The sequence below is a fragment of the Drosophila erecta genome, unplaced genomic scaffold (assembly GCF_003286155.1).
Source record: "Drosophila erecta strain 14021-0224.00,06,07 unplaced genomic scaffold, DereRS2 tig00000092-arrow-pilon, whole genome shotgun sequence".
Classification (NCBI taxonomy): domain Eukaryota; kingdom Metazoa; phylum Arthropoda; class Insecta; order Diptera; family Drosophilidae; genus Drosophila; species Drosophila erecta.
Window position 1 is genome coordinate 9,345,024 of NW_020825207.1, and position 26,465 is coordinate 9,371,488.

The 26,465-nt window shown below is 42.3% G+C and overlaps 1 protein-coding gene across 3 annotated transcripts in view; it reads left to right on the plus strand.

Annotated features, from left to right (window-relative positions):
* LOC6548916 (semaphorin-2A) overlaps positions 1-26,465 on the plus strand; it is a 32,528-nt gene that overhangs the window by 4,387 nt on the left and 1,676 nt on the right. Inside the window, exons 1-11 of one of the 3 annotated variants that reach the window (XM_015156234.2) lie at positions 11,199-11,360; positions 12,019-12,403; positions 20,597-20,684; positions 20,889-20,940; positions 22,782-22,850; positions 23,763-23,870; positions 24,129-24,266; positions 24,338-24,470; positions 24,632-24,988; positions 25,519-25,747; positions 26,039-26,375. In XM_015156234.2, coding sequence (XP_015011720.1) covers positions 12,238-12,403; positions 20,597-20,684; positions 20,889-20,940; positions 22,782-22,850; positions 23,763-23,870; positions 24,129-24,266; positions 24,338-24,470; positions 24,632-24,988; positions 25,519-25,747; positions 26,039-26,375 — 1,677 coding nt within the window. In that variant the 5' untranslated portion in view covers positions 11,199-11,360; positions 12,019-12,237. Of the gene's footprint in view, positions 1-11,198; positions 11,361-12,018; positions 12,404-20,596; positions 20,685-20,888; positions 20,941-22,781; positions 22,851-23,762; positions 23,871-24,128; positions 24,267-24,337; positions 24,471-24,631; positions 24,989-25,518; positions 25,748-26,038; positions 26,376-26,465 lie in introns of those variants that run through there. The other 2 variants (XM_015156233.2, XM_001975308.3) reach the window with 2 other exon arrangements.

The window sequence follows — 26,465 nt, forward strand, 5'->3', positions numbered from 1 at the left end:
TCATTTGCCTAAAATAAGATGACATTGGTCTGGCTCTGTCATTGGATTTATGAACCCCCCATTTCCCACCGAGTTTTCCAGGAGTGGAGCAACAATTGTGTGTGGGTGTTGGTGTGTGTGTGTGGATACGGATCTGTATCTGAAGATGCAGATGAAGGCTTTCGAATATTTGAAAATGTTCCTTACTCGGAAGGGCTTCTTGTATCAACAATAACAAAGCTGTCGGCTTGGGCGAGTGTGGCTGTGAGTCGGGATAAGTGTCGGCTTATGCTTCTTGTTAAACAATAATAATTGCAAATCAAGTTAGGTTCCATCTCGTCTGGCACTTGATATTTTGAGGTTTTTGGTTTTGATTTGAATGGAGCCAACTTGCCTTAACCCCAAAGCTAATCGAATCACAAGCACACACGCACATTCTGTGCTCCGAACTCTCAACTTTCGCACTTTGTTTGGATTTTCACATTCAGCCTGCAAACAAGCACTTTTTGTCTTAGCCAGCAAAGGCTTAGAACTCGCCCTAACAAGCTGACAACTTGGAGTTCTACACCTTTGTGCTCAGCTCACAACCAAAAACCCACACACACCACACACTCCACACACTCCGCAAACAGAAAACTGAACATTGAATGCGGTGTTAGAAGTTGTGAGCGCTTCTTTCGTTCAGAAGTTTTGCGGTTATCTATCAAATTAGTAAATAACTCACTTGACTGCATTAATATTACTTTGCCAGCATTTGTGGAATTTTTTACTCCTTATTAATGATCTATTACAAAGCGAACCGCAACGAGCAAATACTTAAGATTATTTGCCTGCAAAAAGAGGGATGCACGCAGCGCAGGGCAGCACCAGAAACAACAGATGAAAATTAATGACTTAAAGAGAGCAAGTGAAGGGCCATGCACTGCGCAAAAATAGGTTGCTACATTAATTACATAAGCTGATTAATGATGGCACATTTGGCTTTTGTAAAACAAAATTATGGCAGATTAAATGAATTCGTTTTTTCGCTTTTTCCTTGACAACTAGAAAGTTTCAAGAATGAATGGGAAAACCCAAAGAAATGAAAGGGTGCATTTTTCGCAGTGTAGAAAGGGACTGCGAGTTTTGTTCCAGTGGACAATGCAGCACTCGAACATCTCCCAATTGGGAAAGGGTATATACGCATCCCCCAGCCATTTCCCTTATATTATTATTAATGAGCGGGGCAAAAAAGGTGAACGCGCACCTTTTTGCAGCAATGGGAAATTATAAAAGTCGGGGATAATGGAAAATGTTTCGGGATGATGGGGCTGCTCGAGTGGAGCGGTCATAGCAGACAGCTTATTATCACGGTGGCAATAATAAAAGGGAATTATTAATATGACAAAAGACAAATGACTGAAATCGAGTTTGAAATGACTCTGGAATGGTTTCGCTGGAGTGTGGGGCCTTTCGGGTTGGCATCGGTTGGTTATGGCTGATGGGGGTTGGGGGAGTGGGCTTACAAACAAGTGCCAAGGGGGCAAACACACACACACACACACACGCACATGGACAGGCCGCAAAGACAAACGAATGGATCCTGGCCTTTGTGACGCAAACTTGGCTCCTTTTACTTCTGACCCTTGTGTCAAAATTGAAAATGTGGTCTGTGCGTTGTGGCTCGGGTGTGGATTGTGCAAGGGATATAACCCTCTGGAGCAGAATGACAAAAGGTCAAAAATACATTATGTGCTAATGCAAAGTCCATGTTAATAAATGTTGATTGAAATAATGATGATTAATATTTAGTATTTTGACATTTTGGTCTTTTGGCTTGCGGCTTTCGCTGTCGCAAAAACACTTGGCCAACAATAGTTGGCCGGGCTATTATCATTTATTTTCTGCGCTGTGCTCTGATGTTTCGTTAGCAAATTGAAAAAATCCTTTTGTTCGCCATTTGCCGCTGCTCAAGTTGATTTATTGTGTGCACAATTATTCCCGGTTGGAAGTCTTCTATACACTTCCCTCTCCCCTTTGCCCTTTTTTTTGTTTATTTTGCGACAACAATTTATAGCTGCAAATTCTTGGCTAGCAAGATTGAGGGCGGAAAATCGGCGAGGTGGGCTGGGCCGGCACCTGACATCCTTGTGCCGCTCACATGGTCGAATTTTTCGCAATTTCATGTTTTATTTAGTGCATTTTCCACTGCCGCCTCCCAGCCCCCCAGTTACACCTGTACCCCTCCACCTGAGCCAATAATTCCCAGGCCATCCGCTCCATCTTCCCTCTTTTTTTGTTGGCGCTTTGTGTGTGTACGCTGCATTGGCATTTTTCGATTATTGGTTTTCTTTCATTTGATTGCACATTTACACATTTTTGTTGTTTGTTTTTTATTTGCCATCGGTCCAGCTTTTCCCACTTTTTGCACTCGGGCTTGCTTGCACCACAAAATTTCGAACGTGTCGCTACCCTGTCGCATTTCGGGTATATTGTTAGTATATACGTTAGGAAATGGTAATAGCATCAAGCTACGGGGCAACATCATACCACTTGAAATAAAAATTTAAGCTGCCGCAATGGCTGTTGTTTTGTATAACTCGCAACTCATTTGGAGTTTTTCTTTTCGAGGTGTCTGAAGATAGAACACACTAATTTCTAAGAAAATATTTTATGCCCACACTTGCCAACTTTCTCTAAGTTTAAAAATAATCTCCAAGCCATAAACCACAAATCCCAGTTGGAGGGGTATTAAAGTTTTGATCAGCGAAAACTTTCCTTGCGTGTTTATCTTTTGTTTCGATTTAACTTCTCTTGGTGTTTCTCCTGTTGGAAGCTGTGATTCTATTTGTTGTTGGTATTTTCTAGCCCACCTTTCCCCGATTTTCCACCTTTTTTCCCACTTTCTCGCACTTTTTTATTTTGTTGGCTCTGCTGACGTTGTCAAGTGTTTTGTCGCTTGTCAACGATTTTTCGCCGAACTTCCGCAAAAGCCAAAAATGCTTGCCAAATCGTTCGCATCCGTGTATGTGTGTTTGCCAATTGCAATTTTGGATATTTATTGCAAAATGCAGTGACTGTAAAAGCGTCGTGGAAGGGGTGGGGGCTAAACCAGACTGGGGTAAAACATCAACACACAGCCCCAAACTCCGCCCCCTAATTGGGCACTTTGTAGACCAACTCAGGACCTGATCCTGGCAAAATGTTACATGTTATTAAATTAACGGCAGACGTTCAGCGCTTTGCATATGAAAAGTGACAGTAAGTGCAGCAGTTTTCCACAGGAAAAACGAGAGCATGTTAGTCTACCCCACAGATGGAAATGGCTGGGCTCTATGGTGGGTAGCTCCATAAACTTAAAAGCCTTGTCATGTTTGCTTAACATTCATTTTTACCCCGGCAAAGCCCGTTTAATTGTGTTAGTGAGCGTTTTATTACGGCACGGAGTGCCTGGACCACCGTAAACCCTAACCCCCGCCGCCCCACTGGTTTTCCCACCCCCACCCCCACCCCACTCGGCTTTTCCGGTGCCCACAGTCCTTTAAATTGTCGCTGGCATCTGTCCCGTGCAAGGAAATAAATTGAAAGCGAAATAAAGTGAACATTTTTGCATAGAGAAAAGTGTTTCAGAAAAAAAATACGCTGGAAAAAAAGCCAGAATTTAATGAGTCATTTGAGCTACGCCCGGAGGCTTGAAATTTCCGGTAGAAACGAGCGAGTAAAAAGTTTTTCCCAGCTCCTCAGGCTTTTGCCCTTGCACTTCAAAGCGAACCCAGCTGGATTTCAATTTGAACTTTGGAAATGCTCCAGGCCAGGCCGAAATAATAATTATTTTGATTTTGGTTCCTCCTCACTGCGGGTTCATAATTATTCATAGTTGATAATCAACGGTTATATGCATTGTTTTAATAAAAACTCCCACGCCAAAAGGATTTTAAATTTTAAAGCGATTTTAAAAATCGTTTTCAGCAACTCTCTATGAATTTACTCAGTTGGACTTCTGGATAGTAGACTGGCTATAGGCAGTGATTTCTGATTGCGAATAGCGCATAAATCTCAAAGATTCGTTTTCGGGAAAATGCCTTGAAATCAAAATTCTTATTGCAGGACACATTTCTCCTCTTAAGCATTCTAAAACTGAAGCAGAAGTGCGCCCTCTCCCCAAAAGAGGTTTTGTACTGGTAACAAATACTCCAAATAAACAAAGGCTGCAGAAAGCCACTTGGGATGGGGAAAATGGGGAAAATTGTGAGAATGGGGAAGAGCGGGAAACGGGGACAGAGACAGAGACACAGACAGTTTGATGGAAATTGTTAGGCAAGAACAAGCCAGCAACAATGGAAAATACAAAATACTTTTGGGAATCAACACCAAAGCAAACAACACACACAGATACGGCCGACAAGTGCATATGTCTTTTCGTTTGAGAGACATCCGAAAAAGGAAAGAAGTGTGTACTATAGCTTTGCAAAATTAGAGGAGCTCCGAAAGCGGAGGCAAATGAGCCAGAGACACGTAGAGGATATGGGGATATATTGGGATGCAAGGGTGGGGGTGGCAACTGGGTGGCAACTGGGTGGCATAGACACAGTTACTTAGCACGTCAATTGCATGTGGCATGTGGATATGCGCTCCCAAGTGGCCTTGCCAGCCGGAAAAGCAAAAGGAAGAGGAAAAGCCAAAAGCCCGGTCTCGAACTTCAACTTCAAAGCATGGGATTTGTGCACAGTGAACAATGGCACCATAGGGCTCCCAAAACAAACATTATTAAATTGTTAGAAAGGCCCATTATTGCATATCAATATTTTGTATACCATCATCAAGAGGTTCTAAAAGTTTAGCTGTGTAAAACAACTATACTACTATACTTTATAATATGCACAAAACAAACAAAATAAATGCGATGCTTGTGAAAATATTAATCAGTTATCAGCATGTAATGCGTGCCCTAATTTATTCATTTGTTTATATAGTATAGTTTTTTGCTGTGCCTTTGCAAGCTGAATTACATATATGAAAAATGCACAGCACACAGCCAAACAACTGAGCAAACAGACGTTGGACGTATACAAACGTATATGCGAATGCAATGAGCCGGAAAAAAGATCCTGGCAAACGGCAGCTCAAGTGGCCAATTGGACCAAGTGTGTCCTTCCCAGGGAGTTGAGTTCCATTTTCGATTCAGGTTGCACCTTGCGTTGCCTTGCCTCTCACCTTTTGTGTGCTGTTCGGCAATCAGGCGATGTTAGCTGTAAATTGATAATACTTAACGTGCAGCGCATTTCCCCCTTTCCCCATCACCCCCAGCATGCCCCCAGTTTGCACCCCATCCACTTGCTTATTTGCACTTGACTTTGCAGTGGCAAGCAGTAGTGTCGAGCAGTACAGCCACTTGAGGCACGCAACATCGTTTAAAATTGCATTTTTAACCTCTGCTGGTATAAAGTGCGGCATGAATGGCACGATTACGATTACATGAGCTTATCTTTAAATATGTGTTGTGAAAAATATACAAACTGTTGTCAAAAATATCCGCAAATATCATATTACCTACCCTCTTCCTTAAAAAAGTATTTGCCAAGATGGTTGTCAATATTGTTTTACAAGCAGTCTACAAAAATGTGGGCTTAGGAGTTTTCTTCCATTCGAGATCAAATACTGGCTGCACTTGGGGCTGAAAGTGCGTTCTTTGTCTTTGGCAGCCAAAATCCCACCTTCACATCGAACCAATTCTAATGCGCTTAATTTTGAACAAAAGGACCAAATGCTGCGAGATGGCAGTGGCTGCAACTTAGTAAGCCTACTTACTTAATGGCAACAAAGGAGCAATCCTTTGTTTGTTCAAAGGCGCAATCAGACGGGCGCAGGGGGCGTGGCAGCATTCAGTCTAGCACCAACAATAACAGTCGGCGAAGGAACTCCTCTGGGTCTGAATCACAGCCTGTTTGCACTTAGTATTTGTGTTTGTGCAATTAATAATGGCAAGTCTGAAAGGAAGCGCCATCGCCTCTGCCCCCCAAATTTATGCAAGGACTTTTCATCATTTTCCGACTTTTTCCCTTAATGAGGTGGGCGAATGGGGGCAGACAATGGTCAGTTATCTAGTTGAGAGCATCTCAAATATGCAAAACTAAACTCAATTCTTGGCTAATACAAATGTGCAGCTCGTAGCTGGAAATGTGGAGATGTTTAACTTTTGCTCTAATCTGACATAATGAAAATGAAGTGGGTGAGGAGTTAGCTGCAGAAATGGTAGATTCATCTCAATCAATTAGGGATCGGGCTTGGGTGGGCTGCACAGCAAAAAAATCTTCATTAAATTCTCCATGTTATATGAGCGCCAAGTGTAAGGAAAACCTCAATTTCGTTCTGTGCACGCAAATGTAATAAACTTAAGTATGCATGCTGGAATATGTATTTCGAATAGATTTGCATAAATGCAACTACTGCACATGCAATCCAGGCAAACATGAACAACAATGGCTCAGCGGAAACAGGAAATGCAAATGTCTCACAAGGGCGGAAATCTATTTCAATAAACTTGCGACATTGATAAATTATTAAACTGACATTTTCCAGTTGTTGCCATGTTGTTTTGCCCTCTGCCCCACAGCAGTGGCAACTTTTGAAATTCAATTATCCCGATTCTGACAAGCACATTTGCCAAGCATTTTCCTGAGGTCAGCCGAAAAGGCTGGAGAAAAAATCAGAAAGCCTCCAATGACAAACGAGTGGCAATCGGAAAAGAGTTGCCATAACTGAAGCTCCATGTGCTGCATGTGCTGCATGTGCTTCATCTGTGTGGCATCGACAGGGCTTTGTGATGTTTCCAACCGACAGCTGGAATTAAAATTTCTCCTCGACGAGCCGACTTATGCCTCCCGTGCCTTCGATGGGCGGGCGGCTGCAATCCGCTCCAGCCGAATCAAAAGCCAGTTCCCCATCCAAAAGTCTGTTAATTGTTGTGTGGTTCTGCACCTGATGTCGCCAACGAGAAAGGGCGGTGGAAAACTCTGGGCCAAAAGAGCTGACAGCGAGTGCGTTGCGGTGCGGTGGGGGGGAAAACTTCGAGCCGGATTTTCCCAGACTTTGCTGACATGCGGCTGGAAGCTGCGGCTTCTGACCCATCAGAAAACTCAGCTTTGCTGCGGTCTCACCGTAGCTAAGCGATAAAATTATCCACCTTTTTTAAGCCTTTTGCCCCCGACAAATGGCAGCTGACATCGCACAGCACTTGCAAAATTAACTTGAAGTAGTTGCGTTTCCTTTTTGACTAAAAAAGTATTTATAAATGCCAATAGATACAATTTTAGTATGACAACCCAGCTCATGCAGGGAATAACTTGCTCCGCAGTCTGTCCAGTTTTTGGTAGTTAACTATTTTGATGAAGTTTTTCTTTTTGTGCATTGCTTGTGAAGAGAGGTGTGGGGTGGGGGAGGGGGTCAAAGTGTAGGTGTGGCCACACTTTAAAGTGCTTAATTTCGTCCCCAGTTCGGCAAGCACTTCTTCTAGTCTGTTGCACGCGATCAAAAGGCTTCCCGCTTTGTTTTCCCCAATTCAAAATGCAACGAATTCTGCACCGTCTGCTGCATTCGCATTTGCATTCGCATTCGCATTTCGCAGTCGTACTTCGCAGTCGCATTGAGTGACACAATATAAATCCGAAAGTAGTTGAACCCCGTCTCGCTGGCGACCAAAATGCTTTTTTAATTATGCACATGGAAGGGAGACAAACGGAGAACGGAGCAGCAAAAACTGCCGGCAAGTTTTGTTTGCCGACGAGTTAGACTTTGAAGCTGCCAAGCCAACTTCCTGACTAGTCTGAAGTCTGTCCCTGGCTCTTATCCTCGTCGTCGTCCTCCATCCTGGTAGCACTACTGCCACTGATACCGCCCATATGCCCCATTCCCACTCCCTTATCCCGCTGACTTGCTCCGGCTAGACCAGATTTGTTTATCTGGCTCTTTCTCCACTTGCTCTGCAACTCTTGTTGCTGCATTTTGCCGCAATCTGTCTGTTTGATGTGACACTAATCCCGGAAAATCCCAGCTGACTTCTGCGGCACCTACTTGCAAGGTATGTGATCTGATTCAAGGGATCTACGTTCGAGCTTAGGTAAGATGGCGCCGAGAACATCTTGAAGATACAAAGTGTGCTACTTGTAGATACATTTGCGATCAACAAGGGCAAAAGGAAAAGCCTGTCCGCCATTGTTAGGGTGACGTCATAATGTCTGCGATACGAATACATGCAATTATGTTTTGTGTGCGATAACTTGTCATTATGCAAAATATGCTGCATTATTTATGGTATAAACACAGGCGCTGACATTGCATGTCAGGCCAAAAGTTGAATCCGAATGCCGTAAAAAGGCAAAAACTGCAACTTGGCCCAAGGCAGGAAAAACACACCGAGTGCAGAGTCGCTGTAAACAAACGAGTGGAGGCACAACAATGTGCAACACAATTGCTGCCGCACTTAAAATTAATTGAACTTGAAACAAGTGCAGCCGCAGCCGCAGCGCCAACTCATGAGAAATTCTGTGGTCGAGCCAAAAGGCAAAAACTTTTAGCCCACACACACACACACACACACACCATCACGCCTCACACTTGCAGAAAGCTTTCATTAGTTCTGGCCGGCCAAGTTTTCCTCGTAGTTTACTTTTTCTGGTCAAGTTCCAACGGCAAACTTAATATTTAGTGCCATTTGCTTGCTCTGACAGTTTCCAGAAGTCAAATCGTTCTTGTTCTTGTTGGTCGCCGATGCCACTGCCTTTGCACAGTCAAAACACGTTAACAGAAACCAGGTTGCCCTTTGGCACGAGCACCTACGTAGACGGCAAATGTTCTGAAGTTAATAAAAGGACACCCTCAATGCTTGAACCAAAAATCCGTTTCTCACTAAAAATGCATCTCCAAATTGGTTTCAGTTTTATGCTAGAACATACGAGCCAATTCACTGGATTTCAAAGACTAAAAAACTAATAAGATTTCAAATGAAAATTACTATTTCCTCGATAGGCCTGTTCCACTGTAGGTGTTGTTGCTGCTCTTGTCGGTCAGTCCAGTTTTTATTTTTCTTTTGGCTTTTTGGCTTTCTGCGCGAACAAGTTGGTAGGAAGAAAGTGCATTGAAATCTTTGTAAGTAACTTGAGTAAGCCAACTTGGGACGACAACAACACAACAAAGGACAAGCAGCAGAATAACAAATAACAAAACAGGACATTCACAACAAATGGTTTTTATCGCTTTCCCAAGCTGTGTATGTGTGTGTGTGTTGGCGTGGTTCGCTGCTGGTTATTTGGCCAACTTTTTATATAATGCTTGAAAGTTGCCGGCCGCTGACAAGTTGAGCGACCAACAATGTTTGGCGAGACAAGTTCTATGTATTATTTGGCATAATCAAAATGCTATTTAGGCACTCTCCCACGCTGTCAACCCTCCTCCTTAGTACTACTACATATTTGGTAATAAATTGCATCACAAATTAATAAGAGAAAATAATATTAGTTATTACATTTCTGGAACATCGAAATGCAGTAATAATTATGGATTTCATATGATTTATTTATCAAAATCGGCAGCTCTTTCATTTTACTCGAATTTCGTTTTTTCCTTACAATTAATATTCTGACTTTTTAATGAATAAAATGTCCTTTCCCGATTTTCAATTATTGTTTAATGGACCGCAACTAAAGGATCCCGAGATGAAGAAAGCGCAAGAACTAAACACAACACACCCCATCCCTTTCGCACACTGCCGTGTGTGGGTGTGTGCTACGTGTGTGTGCGTTGTGCCTTTGTTTGTGTACGTGTTGGGGCATACGCGCTGTGCAAAGTGCGCTAAATTAAGCTGTCATTAAGGACTTAATTAAAGTCCTTTGTTGAAAGTTGACATTGTGTGAAAGAAACGTTTGCGAAAACAAATGACAATGGCCACGTTGTCGCTGCTGCACTTGAAAGGCTATCCCCCGGAAAAAGGGGAAAAAACCCAAAAATGGCACCCAGCATCAAAGCAACTACAAAGCGGCAACAACAATGCGGGATAGAAAAAGAGTGAGGAGGAAAGGGGGGGTTGGAGTGAGTGAACATGTGTCAAAAATTTTCAACAGTATCATGATGCAAGCACTCTTTTGGGCGCACGGCTGTGTGCGAGGGATACGACTAGTGTGCTGATTCTGCGAAAACTCATTAGCAGGCAAACAGAGTGAAGAGGCTAGGCAGACAATCAACCAGTGGCGTGCGCAAGGATTTCTTAAGGGGGTCGTACAACACAAAATACCTTTACTAATGGCATTTTCCCAGAGGCTAACATGTTTAAATACCCTTCGCTTTTCACTTAGTTATATAGAATTTTCTAAACTTGAGATGATATCAATGTTTATTTTATTGCAAACAGCAAGACATATCCTTTCGATGAGCACGTACCAACTTCGCCGATCAGTACGTCAAACAATCATCATTAACATCTATGCTGAGTAAATTACCAAAATCCCCTCCGTACGCCGCTGATGGAACGGAGAGCACGCACAGGTGGCACCCATACAATAGAAAATATCAAGGAGATGCGAAAACATAACCGACTTGCTTTTTAATTAAATATTTTGCCAAGCAGACACTCAAATGCCAGAGACACTAGCAAACTGCGTTTAATTGCCGCTCGAGGCTGCTAAATGCAAGGATTCGTCTGCATACCTGCCATCCATCCATCCTGCCGCCCGTTTTGTTTGTCTGGCTCGGCAAATGTTTGCCTATTGCCAAAATTGTCGTTGTCCTTGCTAAAAATCACTTTGTTGCTTCCGCACGGTGAAGTAGGAAAATTGAATGCCGCCACTCTGCAACGGCATTTTGTGGCAAGGAGCAAGGATTATTTCGAAAAAGGAAAATCCACGACGCTCCTCGAATATTAAACAAAGTTTTGTGTCAATGGTTTTGACCTTTTCGTCGGAGGTACTTAGCAAATGGTTAACGAAAATTCGGCTTGGATAAGTCAAGGAAAATATTTTTTAATTCAATGAAATGAATTAATATGCATGCGGGTATAAAGGACACAAAATTAGTATGCATGTTTTGATGTTGTAAGAAATGCATTTCCTATTCGGTTTCCTATTCAGCATTAAATTTTTAATTAAACTCACATATTTTGTAGATGAATATATATTTTCAAAACGATCATCACTGTTGGTATATACTAAATACCAAAACTGTGAATGCGACACTCGCGCGCCTTAAACGCGCTAGTGCGTTTCTCACATCTTCGTGATCGGAGCGATCGCGCATTGTTGTTGTTTTTCTCGCTTCTACTTGTTGTCGGTGTTCGTTTGTGTTTGGTGTTTCCGCTCGAGATTCTTGGGCATTTTACAAGTGTTCACTTTCGGGGCGAAACTTGTTTCGCATCGGTAAAATATTTACAATGCACAGTGCTCGCAACTATCTAATTGGCGTTTTGCAGTTCATTCAATTCGGAGTTCGATTTTCGAAATTCCAATAAACCAAAACTCCCAACAACAACTCAAGTGTGTATCTCTGGCTTTGTTGTTGTGCATGTGTATGTGTGTGTGAGTGCGTGAGCAAGTGTGTGTGTAGGTTAAAGGCAAATTTTGAATTGAAAGAAAGGAAATATTTGCAGATTAATCATTTATTTATTGAGGCAGCGCCTTGTAAATTGTTTAAACTTTGAAAAAACGTTTCATGTACCTTACATACTCTCTAGAGTTGCGGGATTTTCATTGTTTCCCAATTATTTTTGTTATTTTTTTTGATGCGTGGGCATATAACAAACCAGTTTAAAGTTTCCTTTTGCCTTTATCTTTATATCGCACATGCTTTCCGATGGCTAAATGCGTTGAAATCGAATCGAAAACCGAATTGAACACAGAACTGTGTAAAATGCATTACGCCTTTATGCGCCTGCAACGCATACATAATTAATCCGAAACGAAATTGGCACTACGACTGCGGGTCCAAAAAATAAAACGAAAAACACGGGAAAAAAATAGCAGGGGGGTGCTATAAATCGCCCGAGGAAAGAAGTTTATTTTAAAATCCATTTGCCAGTGAAATCAATTCCATTGCAATTGCCGCAAAAGTGTGTAAAAATAATACAAGTTAAATGTGTTAACAGTTATTCGTGGGAAAAAACGTCCCGGTTTTTATTCAACAAACGGTAAAATCAACAAGCAATCGCCTCTCGCTCGCACTTGCACTTTAATCCAATTGAGGTTGGAGGGTCGCTTTCGCCCCGCCAGTCCACCTCTCTCTCGCACCGCCCTCGCAATGCCGCTTCTGCAGATATCGCCTCTCCTCGCACTCCTGCTACTGCTCTCCAGCAGCGTGAGCGAGACGGCCGCGGACTACGAGAACACCTGGAACTTCTACTACGAACGTCCCTGTTGCACTGGAAACGATCAGGGAAACAACAATTATGGGAAGCACGGCGCAGGTAACTAGCCAACTAACGGGATAAAAAGAGCCGAAACATGGATTAAAACACACTTGTTACATCAATTTTCACTTTTTGTGGCTCTTTCTCAGAATGCTTAAAAGATCTACAAAAATTAACAAATAACTAACACCTACGTAAAGTTTTTGGGAAATGAATGTTAATGTTATACACACTTGAATCTGAAGAATACAAAATTATTTGATGTTGGTATCCAGATTTATTTATTTTTTATTTTTAGTTTGTATTATTATATAATGACACTCTAAACTGAAAAGTATTGCTAATTGGCACAAGCATTATCTTTCTTTTGGGTATAGAGTATTCAAAGCTTCGGCTTACATGAACAAGACAGCCTTTCCGTTTTTTAACTGCGGCCAATATTATTTTTCAATCTTTCAGGCAACAACAAATTTGTAATTTATTTGCCATAATATTCGCACATGTTCTTTGTGCCTTTATTATTTATCTCGATTGGTTCGATTTCAATTGCAACTATATTTTTTTGTGTCCGCTTGGGCCATTTTCCATTTCTGGCTCGGAGCATTGTTATTGTTGTTGTTTTTTATAATTTGCATATTAATGCGTTGCATTCATAGTGAATATTGCTGGTCCGTGCAATTGTGAATTGTTGCTATTCATATGCATATTTCATGTTTAAACAAATACCAATAATGTAATCATATTTTAACCATATGCAGCCCCATAATCCACAGAGATAAATCCTGAATGATATATAATTGACTCGGTTCCCTTAATTCCCGCTCCCAAAAGAATGCGAATACTTTACCATTTAAATGTTCCATCTACCTTGATTTCCCTCTGCATTTTTTCCCAAGCTCTCTGTTTCGAAGTCTTGGCCAGCTTTATTGAGTCATTAAGGCCTAAAAGTATTTAAAATTCAGCTATGAGCGGCCAAAAACTGGTTATTCACTTCATAACGACCGAGCCATGTTGGATTTTGCCTAATAATTTTGGGCAGCATTAATTTATCATCGTGCGGTTGATTGAAAAGTTCCACAGAATCCATTGAATGAGGTTACAGCAGAAAGCCATCAAGAAAAGAACGCAGAAAATGTTGTATAAAAAATTTAAATCTCATTTAGCCAGGCGGGCCAACAACAACTTCGGGTCAAGACCAGTAAACATTTTCTAATAGTCCACGTTCCGGAATGCCGGGCATGTGCCCCCTTGTCTCCACTATATCTTTAACTATAAGCCATAAGTGCAGCATAAAACTTCACGTGCCGACAACAACTTTTGGTCCTTGCCGCATGTTGCGCTGTAAACTCAATACCTAAGCACTTGCCCTAAAGGAAAACGTGAGACGATTAGGGAATCGTTTCGTTTAAGCTGCTCGCGCATACTTTTCCAGGAGTTATATAGAAAAATCTATATGCGAAAAATCCGAAATACATGCAGAAAGAGCTACAAAGTTTGAAGGTTGGTCAGTGCACCAGATGCACTATATAAACTGATCGGCGGGCCATAAATTAAGGTACATATGTACATACCTAAACCACAAAAGCCACCGAACTGAATAACAACAAAACTCTAAAATGTCAACTATAAATTCCCCCGTTGATGCGGAATATTTATTGCATGTTTTTTTACTCGTCCGTAAATGGAAAAGCACTATTTTCATTGATTAAATGAAATTAATTGCACTTTATTTTCGGGGGAATACACAATTTATGACTCTCTATGGCATTTCTCAGTCCCACTGCCGCGCCGTCCTCTTTCGCCACCTCCGCCACTTCAATTGGTTGACTCAGCGGTTTGACAGATGTTTCCACCACTCCACTCCCTTAAATGCTATTTATACGTTGGCGCTGTGTCTGCCGGATAGCTCTTCCCTTGTTTTCTCACTCAAAAGATACAAAGTTGGCCTGCTGTCTCACATAAGGTGCTACAACTTCATTATTAAGGCCAAACCCCTGATTACGGACTCATTTGACCGGCAGGTAGCCAAAGGTTGAGCTCTTAACGGCTACAAGAACAATTTTTACCGATGCGACTGACAAAAAAGTGGAGGGAAAATAGTAACTGGCTGCTACATTCACACATATCACAGCAATTATGGGTATTTAATCCAGTTACAACCAAGTAACGCTGTAGAATATGCACTAGATTGTAATGCATCCTTTCGAAAGAAATCGCAAACGCATTGCAAGCAATACTTTAAATAGTTTGCTATATGTTCAAAACACAAATCAAATATACAAAGCCAGAGTAATGAACTCATTTGCTATTAGCTCTTAGCCCAGCAAAAAGCGCAGCAAATAAAACTTAGCAGCGAATGGCCCAGTGAGACAGTTTAGAATTATAGCAGTCATTTCTTGTTTATTTTCAACTCGGTCTAATTTTTTATTGCCACAAATATAGAGTATGGAGTGTGGGAGTAATGGCTTCCGCATTGTCTGATTCCCAACCAAATGCAACAGCTTTAAGAGCTTCGCACTCGCTCGTGGTTTTTGTCAAACTGTAGGCACACTGCTGACCCATTAAAACGACAAAAGCGATAAAGGGATAGCCGAGTTCTTGCCCCCGGCTTTTATATTTCTTTCTTTCCTTCACAGCCAGTAGCTGGGGTGGGGCTTCAGCTGTGCGTTCCACTTCATCATGACGGCAATGTCAAAAGCTGTTCACATAGCGGGTACCATGGAGTCCACCCCTTTCCTGTTGAGCCGGCTGGATGGTTTGGTGGGTGGGGATTTACCTGGCTTGGTTTGGTGCCGGGAATGGGAATCTAGCCGAGCACCGAGCACCGGGCACCGGGGCACCACCCAAAGCATGTCAGCACGGGAGCACCGAGCACCGAGGAGCTGCTCACAATGGAAACTTTGCCGCGAAATTGAATTTCAATGCAACACAGTGCAGTGCAGTGCAGTGCAGTGCAGTTCCCGACACCTCCAGTTGCAAGTGCGGCTTAATATTGCTTGCCTGCGAAAGGGGATCGAAACGTTGGCATTGCCAAGCTACAAGCGGCGGCAGCAACATCATTAAAAGTGTGTTTAAAGCGGACCCTTTTGGCCAAGTTTTAGTTGGCCAGCGAGAACGGAGAGAAAATCACGTTTCGCCTTGGACAACTTTGCCAAGTCCACTTGGAGAAAGGGGCATTCTGGAAATAGAATGGAATAGAATAGAATCTGAAATAAAAACTTTTTATAGTCAGCAAACGAGTGCCCCGAATGTAATTATTAATATTTAATGTTAAGTGTGAGAAGTACAAGTAAGCGTGCTCTACGTTATTTCTGAGATACTTTTAGGTAATTAAAATTAAGCTACTTGAGTACATAGAGGAGGCACCAAGGGTTTTTAAGTTCTTTATTTATTTCATATTTATTTGCTTATATAAACAGCTTTTCTAGGTACCCACCCAATCAATGAATAACAAAATATAGGTTCGCATTTTTTGTCGCAGTGCCCTGGCAAATATGTGCATAGTTATGTAACATCCGATTGATAGAACCCACTTAATGTAGGCGTTGCCGATTACAGCTAAGGAAGTGCGCTTATCGCTGGCAGGGTGATGGAAAAACGCCGAGAACAGAGAGAAAAGATAGGAGAGTAGCGGGAAAGGCAAACTGTGGCCGATAGCAAAGTGTCGCAAAATGTTGCAAAAGCAATTAGCACAGGCAACGGGCCAAATGCAATCAATCAACTGCAAATGCAGTTAGGCCACAGATTTTGTCGTTAGCCATAATTCAATCACCTTAAATTGATGCAAACAACTCGCTTAACGTTAATTTCAATTTGCCCATCATTTTAAGGTGAAATTTAATTAAATTTTCATTCATTGCCTTGCTGCCGTTCGTATGTGTGCTAGTTCGTATTTGTGCTGGCCTAATTGACTCAGGCTAAGCAAGCTAAAGGCCAGGATTTGCATTCCCTTTTGTCTGGCCAAAATATGTTGCATATGGGAAGGAACTTGCGGCTTTGTGCGCAATTAAGTGGCAACAAGACGTGCAGCTGGACTTTGTGAATTCATGGAAAATTAAGCGAGCCGCAGAATGTTTTAGTTTCTGGGCACTCTTCCCATGAAGGTGGTTAAAAAAAAACAAGAAAATTTAGATACCTACTGGGAAAAATGGCTGACGTTAATAGAGCTGTAAATACTCTTACGTAATTGTACACTTATAATAAAGGAAATATAATCAGATCCTGGTGTTTGGCAGTTTACAAATAAATCTTTTTCATCCGAATATCTTTTTCATCTTTTATAAAAGCCAAACATTTTTATTACGATAAAAATGGAAATGGCAGATATTATCAGTCAATAAAAACAATTTTCTATACGGCTTGGTGTTCGATTACGATATTTTATTAAATACCCACTTATTTATTCAGTTGTTTTGTTTCACCTGCCCACTTTTATACGCTCATTAAACTTCAGTTGAATATGAAAATGTAGCCTGTGCAAGGGTATAAAAAGTGGGGGCTTAAAACTATTTGGAGCGTTTATGTGGCGCACTCACACATGAGCCATCAAATGAAGTTGCACTGGGGAACTACCTCTACTTCCACCTCGTTGTTAACCAAAAATGAAACAGTTACCGCATCCGCATTTTGTTGCGTTTTTGCTGGCAGCTTTTGGGCAATGTCCAGGCCATGTGACTAGGATATTCGGATATTCGGATGCAAGGATGCTCGGATGTTGCCATTGCAGTTTGTGCTCGTCCGTCTAGTGGTGTTTTGACTGCTCTTTTGATGCTTTTTTATGAGTGCGCTCTCGGGTTTTTTGTATTTCGCTATTTTGCAACAAAATGAACTTGCGCAGCGCATTGCTACTGCCATAAAATGAACTAAATTGAGTTGAAAATGTTTTGCACACCGCCCCGCCTCCGTTCCGAACTTCCTCTACGGTCTAAACCATCCCTGCATTTCATGGCTACAGTGTGGAATTAAAGCTGCATCCCGATGCCCCGGGGCATTCAGACGGCTTACAGTGCTGACAATAAGTGTATTTACCATGCATATGCGTTTTAATTATACACACACACACCCACACACACAAACACAATCAAAAGGAGACAACCTCTGGGTGTGGGGCCATTGTGTTGTCTTGTGCAAATGAAATGGTAACCGCTTTGGCTAAGCATTTTGGCTTACTCCCCACACTCCACTCCCCTGCCATGCTCCACCATGCACTTCCTATTCTTCTTTGGCTTTCTCAGCCACACCCCCTGCCGCCCTTTTCACATTCAGTTTGCAGCACAGGTGCAGACGTCTAGACGGCTTTCGAGTGCTTAGAGCCGACGTGAATTTCTCATAATTAGCAGAGCACTGAAATAACTGGGAATTTTCGCGAGGGAAATTCTGGATGGGCATTGCAAGCAGGGAAATTAACTGAGTGGTTTGCTTTTATTTTACTCAAAATAAATATAAAATATATTTATTTCAAGAGTGTCTTGATGGTATTCCTTAAGCTAAGTTTTCTACATTTGGCTTTTATTCTACGAACTTAATTTTTCGGGGACCAACTCCCAGTAGACGTCTTCTTTATTTTTTATTTCCATTTCTGCCGATTAATGTGCTCTCCCCTTTTTCTCACATCCTTGCAATCTCTTTATTGTCTAGACTCTTCTTGGAATGCTTAGCTGAAAAAGAGCTGAGAATTATCAAAGGAAATTTGGGTTTTGCTAGTTTAAAGGCCATTTGCATAGCCAGCTGGATGAACTTAAAAGCAGCTGCAGGGCATTGATTCGACATGAAAGCCTTGAGTACACTTTCCAGTTTGTGTGTCATCTTTTGCGACAAATTTGGAATATACCTTAACATTTCAAAGGTAAATGTCAGCCAGGGGCCCGTGCACCTGCAACTGACATGCCGTGTATATTTGCGTATACTCTATGTATATATGTACCTATACGTTTGCATATGTGGTACCTACATCTGCCCGGGGCACGGTCAAATGGGCGGCTTGAGTGGGTGGCACAACATTAAATGTACAATATGCTCATTGCAATCCCTTCGACTTCCCCTCGTGGCCAGCACTCGCATTTGATTTGATAATAACGTTTTCGGAAATGTCATTTTCTCCCTTCCAGAAATTGATTTGACTGCCTCATCTTGGCGCTTTTCGATCCGTTTTGCCACGTGGGGTTGGTCGTAAAAGCCAAACGCATATTTATGAAGAGCATAAAAATTATTGACATATATGGCGGAGTCATAAATGCTCATACCCATAAGCACTCTCCTACTCCGCCCAGTGAAAATCCCCAAAGAAAATTGCCAAGCTAAAAAAAAGGAATATAAAATTTGCCGTTTGTTGTTATTTTTTTTTACGTTACTCAAAGGCAGCTCGTAAATGCAATTTGATTTTGATTGGACTTGGATTAAAAGCAAATAAAGTTCACATCTTAAATGTCAAATTTGAAAAGGATTTTACAGTTGCCTCTGGGTAAACTTTAGCCAAAACGGTGGGGAATTTCGAGTTACAAATATGGTGATATATTTTACAAAAGTCGTATAAAGAAATTTTTAGAATCAGCTACTTAGTGTAAATTGTGTGGATATAGAGACTGTTATCTTGATATTCGGAACATTAGTAAACGCAACTTAAAATGCAAATTTCCATTTATTTTTACCAACAACTTAAAAGGCTTTCTTCACCCAGTCAGACAAAGTGCAAAAACGAATTGGACGACCTCGTTTCGCTCGAGTTCTTTAGTGCCATCAATTTTATGTTAATATTTGCCATATTTTTATTGGCTTAATCCAGTCATGAAATGGTGGCAATATGTTTTTACTGGCTGCCGATGACAATTGGCCCCATAAACAATTTCGCAAATGGCTGTGCGCCGGAGAGATTTAACCATTTCCGCAGACTCCATGAAACATTTATAGTTTTCTGGCTCTGGCTCAAAGGCCAAATATCGAATATGGACTCCAGAGCTCGCAAATCAATGCGGTCAATTAAGTGGCGTATATGCAAATTATTTATTAGTTAATTCTACCCGTTCTTTCTGAGCCTTAAAGAGTATGTTTTTCTCGCTTGAAGATGCGAGAAAAAAAAAACTTTCTAAAGGCTGTGCCAAAAAAAAAAGGCAAAGGGAAAACTCGAAGAAAAAGCAGGAAAGTTCGACAGGCATTCACAATAAAAATATGTACAAAAGCATTTCAAGCGTACACAAGTCGACTTCCTGTTTGGCAAGGACATTCTATTCGAAATGTGCATGCAAACAAGTATACGCGTGAGTGTGTGTATCTGCGCACTTCTATTGTAGTTGGCCCAATAGGTTGCTCGTTGTTTTCCCCCCTTTCCCCAAAAAAATGTTCTCTGGAAATCGGAAATCAAAAATAGCTACATTTCTGCCGGTGGGGTCTTCGGTTTCCTTTCCGTATTTACATATCCCATTGTTGAGCATGAGCATAAATCGGATGCCAGTTTGGGTTTTGTTTGGGTTGGTTGGGCCTGGACCCGAGTTTGAGTTTTGGGTGACCTGTCCTTTGTTTGCCACATTGCTGACCTCTGTCATACTTTTGCCCATTGTCCGGCTTCTGCTGAGGGGGATAATGCCTCGGTCATCCATATTACTTGAACGACATTTGACACTTTTGGCTGCCACAGCTTCCCGTCCCCTTGCAATTCATAATTCCCATCAGCAGCTCCTTGGCGGCAAAATTAATTGCTGATGTTATTGAAGCAGTGATGAGTGACAGCCGGCAAATACAAATTAGTTTAATTAAAGAATTGTGTGCTCAGCATTTAGCAATAGCCACATAGTAACCACACATGTACATACACATCATCCCGCTGGGCAAACAATTTGCAGACAAAGCGACGTCACTGAAATTAACATAATACAATACTTATAATTAATGACTCTTGTTTGTCGTGGAGCTTTGGAAAGGCATTTCGTGTCCTAAACCCTCCTTATTTTCTGCTTTGCCACGCGGAAAACTTTAATGTAAATAAACAGGACCATTTTCAAGCGCCGTCTCTTTCTTTTTTTGCACAAAAACGCCGTTTGATTGAAATGGGATATCTGTATCTGTATCTTTGGGTCCCCGACTGGGCTTCGTGCTCCTGTTTGTCCGTTGGCCAAAACTGTCCGCCATTCTGTGCGGGAATGGAAACTTTGTTGACACTATCTAGACGCTATGTCCGGCGTCTGCAACTCGGTTCACTTAGGGAAAATTTCTTGTGCAAATATTGAGTTTACTTAACGGAAATATTTTCCTTTTCAGATCATGTGCGGGAGTTCAACTGCGGCAAGCTGTACTACCGTACATTCCATATGAACGAAGATCGAGATACGCTCTATGTGGGAGCCATGTAAGTACATATCAAACATATATGTTGGCATTTAGTTCTGTGATTCTTATATTAACACGGAGTTACAATTCAACTTCATGAAAAAGGATTTTGATTGAAAATTATTACACTAACACAATTCCTGTTAGAAACACATCCTCTTAGCTGTAACTCAATAATGCCCATCAACAGAATAACAATAAATTAAATACTTTCGTATTTCAGGGATCGCGTATTCCGTGTTAGCCTGCAGAATATCTCCTCATCCAATTGTAATGTAAGTATGGCTGCCAGGACTTCGGCTCTGGATGTGCTAAATGCCTTAAATATGATAATCCTAGAGCACGCTTTTAGGCTAAGTCCTTTCGTCGCCAAAGGTCGCCAATGGGGATGGAGGAGAATGTGGCTGGTTGTCCAGAGTCGGGCCACAAATCTAGCTGACAGTAAGGGGAAAAAATCGTGAAAAGCTTTTGGGCTAAACAACTTTGCTTGCGGCCGTTGCTGTTGGTGCTCTGTGGCATATTGTTAAAAATTCATTATACGCCACGTTGCCAGTGGTGCGAGCGGTGGGGTGTTGTTGTGTATGTGTTTGCCATAGTTTCCAAATGGCCGCTAAGCTTCTTGCAGCCTTTTGTGGCCATAAAGCGCCATCTAAACGTTGTCAGCACAATACACCGGCTTAGCAGCCTTTTAGGCGCACTTCAAATGGCAACAACGACGTCGACAGCCACAAATCTTCGATTCCCACGGCGCAGCGGCTGAAAAAAAATGTTTATTTTAGTTAACCCAAAGGTTCTGCCCCCGCCAAACTTCCAGCACGACAAAAAAAGGGGCCAAAAAGCATATTTAATATGCACTCTCTTGTCCGGACATTATGGTCCTGGCGTATTCCCCGAACTGGTTCGAATCTGCAGGCTCAGGTTTATGCGTTGCCCAGATATAAATTTTTGGGAGGCGCCACATACGCGAACTTGCCACAACATTTGCGAGGCAATTCGATTACAGGAAGTGCTACCCCGTGTCTTGGGTTTCCAGCTTGGGCTCGGCCTCAGTCTCGGGCTCGGTTCTGGGCTGTTTATGAATTTATGACTTGCAAAAGTTTGTTTTATGAGCGCCACACACCTGACTTGGTGTGCTCCTCACAGGACGCGTCCTCTATTGCACACCATACCATTTCCATTCCATTTCCAGCCCTGCAACGCATCTCCGAGCCGAATCGTAAAAGTCTAAGAGGTTATATTATCTTGTAGCATGCTCGCCAGCCAGGATACGTCAATATATTTTATGCGGTTAAGTGCGAATACATTCGCCGTGGGCATCATTTGGTTCTGGCCTATACACATGGAGCTACACTGTGCAAAATGCGGGCAAGAAAGCTTTGAGACTGGAAGCTCCATCAATAGTCAATAGTTAAATACCCGAACTTGCTATATGTTCATATAGGGATACTTTATCAATTTCTTCCTTATTTAGTTTCTCATAGTTTAACCTTCTTGATTTTGGCGCAGTGCATCCGTGCGCCTCGTTCGCTCCCAACTCCTCCACCTGTTCCTCCTCCGGCGTCTCTGCTCCTCGTAGCACTGCTCCCGCTGCTTTATGCGCCAAATGCAAATTCAGCTAAATAATACATGATTTTGGTTTTATATGAACGCTCTGCTGCGACTGCCTGCCTCCCAGGTGGGCGGGGGTAGGTGGTTGGGTGGCTGGGTGGTTGGGTTGGAAGCCCGTTTGGTGAAGGTGGCTTGGCTGCTGGGTGGGTGGTGGCCTGTGGGTGGCTGCGACGGCAATGGAGCAATGGAGGTTGGTGCGTGAAAATATTTCGTGTGTGCTTGGGTAACATTACGTGATTTATAAATAAATTTAGTTGAAAGCATTCTGAAGGTGCCACGGACGAACGCTAGTTGTAGTTTATGCCGCATGCGGCAGACGCAGCCTCTCCCTTCAGCATTTGCAATATACAATTTTTGTATTTCGGCTTTTTTGAGTAAATTGAATTTTTGAATTGATAGAAGCCACGGCACGTGAGCTTTTAACCTAATGGTTAATGGTTGCCAGGTGCACGCGTTTTGATTTGGTATATATTTAGCTAATTTATCCTGGGTGTTCTCTTCCTTCCAGCGGGATGTGATCAACTTGGAGCCAACACGGGATGATGTGGTTAGCTGCGTCTCCAAAGGAAAAAGTCAGGTGAGTACAAAACTTAAAACTTAAATTTTATATATTAATTCTCCAAAAGGAAACCTTATTACAAGCATCCTTTATCGATTTTTGTACACAAAATTCCAAAGGAGATTCCTTAAATTGTTGTCTTGCAACTCACTAAGTTTTCAAACAACAATTCTTAAATTATTTTCACCCGAAATTTAGACCCACTTACCCAATGTACTTCAGTGGCAGATGAAATTCATAAAAACGCTTTTTTTTTATCCTGATTTCATAATAAATTTTCCGAATATCTTACCCACAATTGTTTTACCTTCTCCTGTTAAATTCCTCTGTGCATCTGCAACTACTTTATGTATTCTACATATATACTCTCAAATAAATCACATCCCTGTGGAGGTATTTCAGTAACTCGATTGCAGTTTAAAACCAAGAAAATCCCATCGACTGGCAATGTGGCAGACGCTTCTGTTGCAACTCGTTTATAATGTGACAGCAAATCCTTTCATTCGAAATCAATTTCAAGTTATTCGTGGCAGGAGCAGCAGCAGCAGCAGCAGCAGCATGTTGCATGTTGCACACACACGAGCAACATGGGGGCCACATGGGCATCCTGCTTAAGTCATCATAAAGCTGCCTGTGTGCCACTGGTGCGCTGGCAGTAATTTCTGCAGCGTTTCGTTGCATTGTTGCCAATTGATTTAGCTTCGGCAGCGACGCGTGCTATTGCAATTTGTCCACATTTCTGCCACAAATTCGCTGCAGCATTACGGAACACACTCGAAACTATTTCGATTTCGCTGTGTTTGGGGAGCAAAACAGATGATGCCGTTCGCAGTACCATAAATGGAAAAAGAACGACCACAACATTGTCATCCCGGCGTTCTTTTGTTTTTCATGTATCTTCGCCTCTATAATCGATATGTGTTTTTGCAGATATTCGACTGCAAGAACCATGTGCGTGTCATCCAGTCAATGGACCAGGGGGATAGGCTCTATGTGTGCGGCACCAACGCCCACAATCCCAAGGATTATGTTATCTACGTAAGTTGGCCAGATTGGGAAGCCATTCGCCATTCGCCATACGCCATATGCCTTTTGCCATTTACCATTGCCATCCACCATTCATGTCGCCCATGAAAAGATTGCCACCGACAGTTGACTTTAGATGCCAATCAACAGTTGCTCATTCAGCCTTTGACATCTGTTCATAGATAAAGCACCTAAACTAAAGTCAAACACTCGAAGGGGAATCTTTTGTGCTCAGCATTTCACTTATTCACCCTTTTCTCCATCCTTAAGGCGAATCTTACCCACCTGCCGCGCTCGGAATATGTGATTGGCGTGGGTCTGGGCATTGCCAAGTGCCCCTACGATCCCCTCGACAACTCAACTGCGATTTATGTGGAGAATGGCAATCCGGGTGGTCTGCCCGGCCTGGTAAGCAAATTGCTCGCATAAACTAAAACTTTCTCGGACCTTAACTGAGGCTGTAAATTGCTCCTCCGCAGTACTCCGGCACCAATGCGGAGTTCACCAAGGCGGATACGGTTATTTTCCGCACTGATCTGTATAATACTTCGGCTAAACGCTTGGAATATAAATTCAAGAGGACTCTGAAATACGACTCCAAGTGGTTGGACAGTAAGTATGAAATAAGCATATTCTTCTGAGTACAATTTACTTTTGCACTTTTATGGAGATGTAAGTAATGGGCTAAGCACATTAAACGATTCGAAAGAATTTTATTTACTCCTATTTATTAGTCCTCGCTAACGTTCAATTTTCGTTTTTCCATTTCACAGAACCAAACTTTGTCGGGTCCTTCGACATCGGGGAGTACGTGTACTTCTTTTTCAGAGAAACCGCTGTGGAATACATCAACTGCGGCAAGGCCGTCTATTCACGCATTGCACGAGTGTGCAAGAAGGATGTGGGTGGAAAGAATCTGCTAGCCCACAACTGGGCCACCTACCTGAAGGCCAGACTCAATTGCAGCATCTCCGGCGAATTTCCGTTCTATTTCAACGAGATCCAATCGGTCTACCAGCTGCCCTCCGATAAGAGCCGATTCTTCGCCACATTCACGACGAGCACTAATGGCCTGATTGGATCTGCCGTATGCAGTTTCCACATTAACGAGATTCAGGCTGCCTTCAATGGTAAGCCCGCCGCCTTTCGGGGCGATCCGCACATCCCGTTGACATGCAATTTTCCGTGCTCGTCCATTGTCCCCCAAGTGGATTGGGTGGCACTGACTTGAAATTGGAAACGGAAACGAGAATGGAAATGGCGCATGCAACTTATTGGCAAATTTTATTTGCTACCTATACATTTGTTTTATCCATTCGATAGTTCGCTGCCCCACTGTGTGTTGAGTGTTTTGTAATTTCAGTCCAGTTCAGTTCAGTTCAGTTGGGTTCCGTTCGATTCGTTGCCGTGCGCAACATAAATCGCATTAGAAAATCCATTTGAATGGATTATGGCCACACACACTCACACTTACTTGGTGGCTCTTTTTATTTTCCACCGGCTGACAGCTTAGAGGAGAACCAGCTGACACCTTTGGTCGTAGATTTAAGTCTTCAATTGCAGCTCAGCACCGAGAGCTTGATAAACTTTTTTCCATTCCCTGCCATCTCATATGAGCAATTGTTTTTGTGCTCTTTTACTTTTTATCCCGCGCGCACAGGCAAATTCAAGGAGCAATCTTCATCGAATTCCGCATGGCTGCCGGTGCTTAACTCCCGGGTGCCGGAACCACGGCCGGGTACATGTGTCAACGATACATCAAACCTGCCCGATACCGTGCTGAATTTCATCAGATCCCATCCACTTATGGACAAAGCCGTAAATCACGAGCACAACAATCCAGTATATTATAAAAGGGATTTGGTCTTCACCAAGCTCGTCGTTGACAAGTGAGTTGGAAACAAATATATTTTCTATTTGCACGTGTGACTGTTTGTTTTACTAGTTTAATCCGTTCGTAATTCAGAAATGTAAGCGAGAAAAATATAGTAACATTTTGGCGGAATATTCCCCAATTCAATTCAACTTTTAAATGACATTTAGTACCACAGATGCAAATTGTAAGCTCATTAAAAAGAATGCATTTATAATGAAAACATTCTACTTTATCACGTAATCCGCTTTTAAAATACAAGGTTAATTCAAGCCTCCTCATATGCATATTAAACATCCTTTTTCAGAATCCGCATTGACATCCTCAATCAGGAATACATTGTGTACTATGTGGGCACCAATCTGGGTCGCATTTACAAAATCGTACAGTATTACCGCAACGGAGAGTCGCTGTCCAAGCTGCTGGATATCTTCGAGGTGGCTCCCAACGAGGCCATCCAAGTGATGGAAATCAGCCAGACACGTAAGAGCCTCTACATTGGCACCGATCATCGCATCAAGCAAATCGACCTGGCCATGTGCAATCGCCGTTACGACAACTGCTTCCGCTGCGTCCGTGATCCCTACTGCGGCTGGGATAAGGAGGCCAATACGTGCCGACCATACGAGCTGGATTTACTGCAGGTGGGTGATTTAAAGCCAACACACGAGTGTATGCTATTAAGTTCAGCAAACAAGTGGCAAGCCAAGGCTTCCATATCAACTTAATATGTA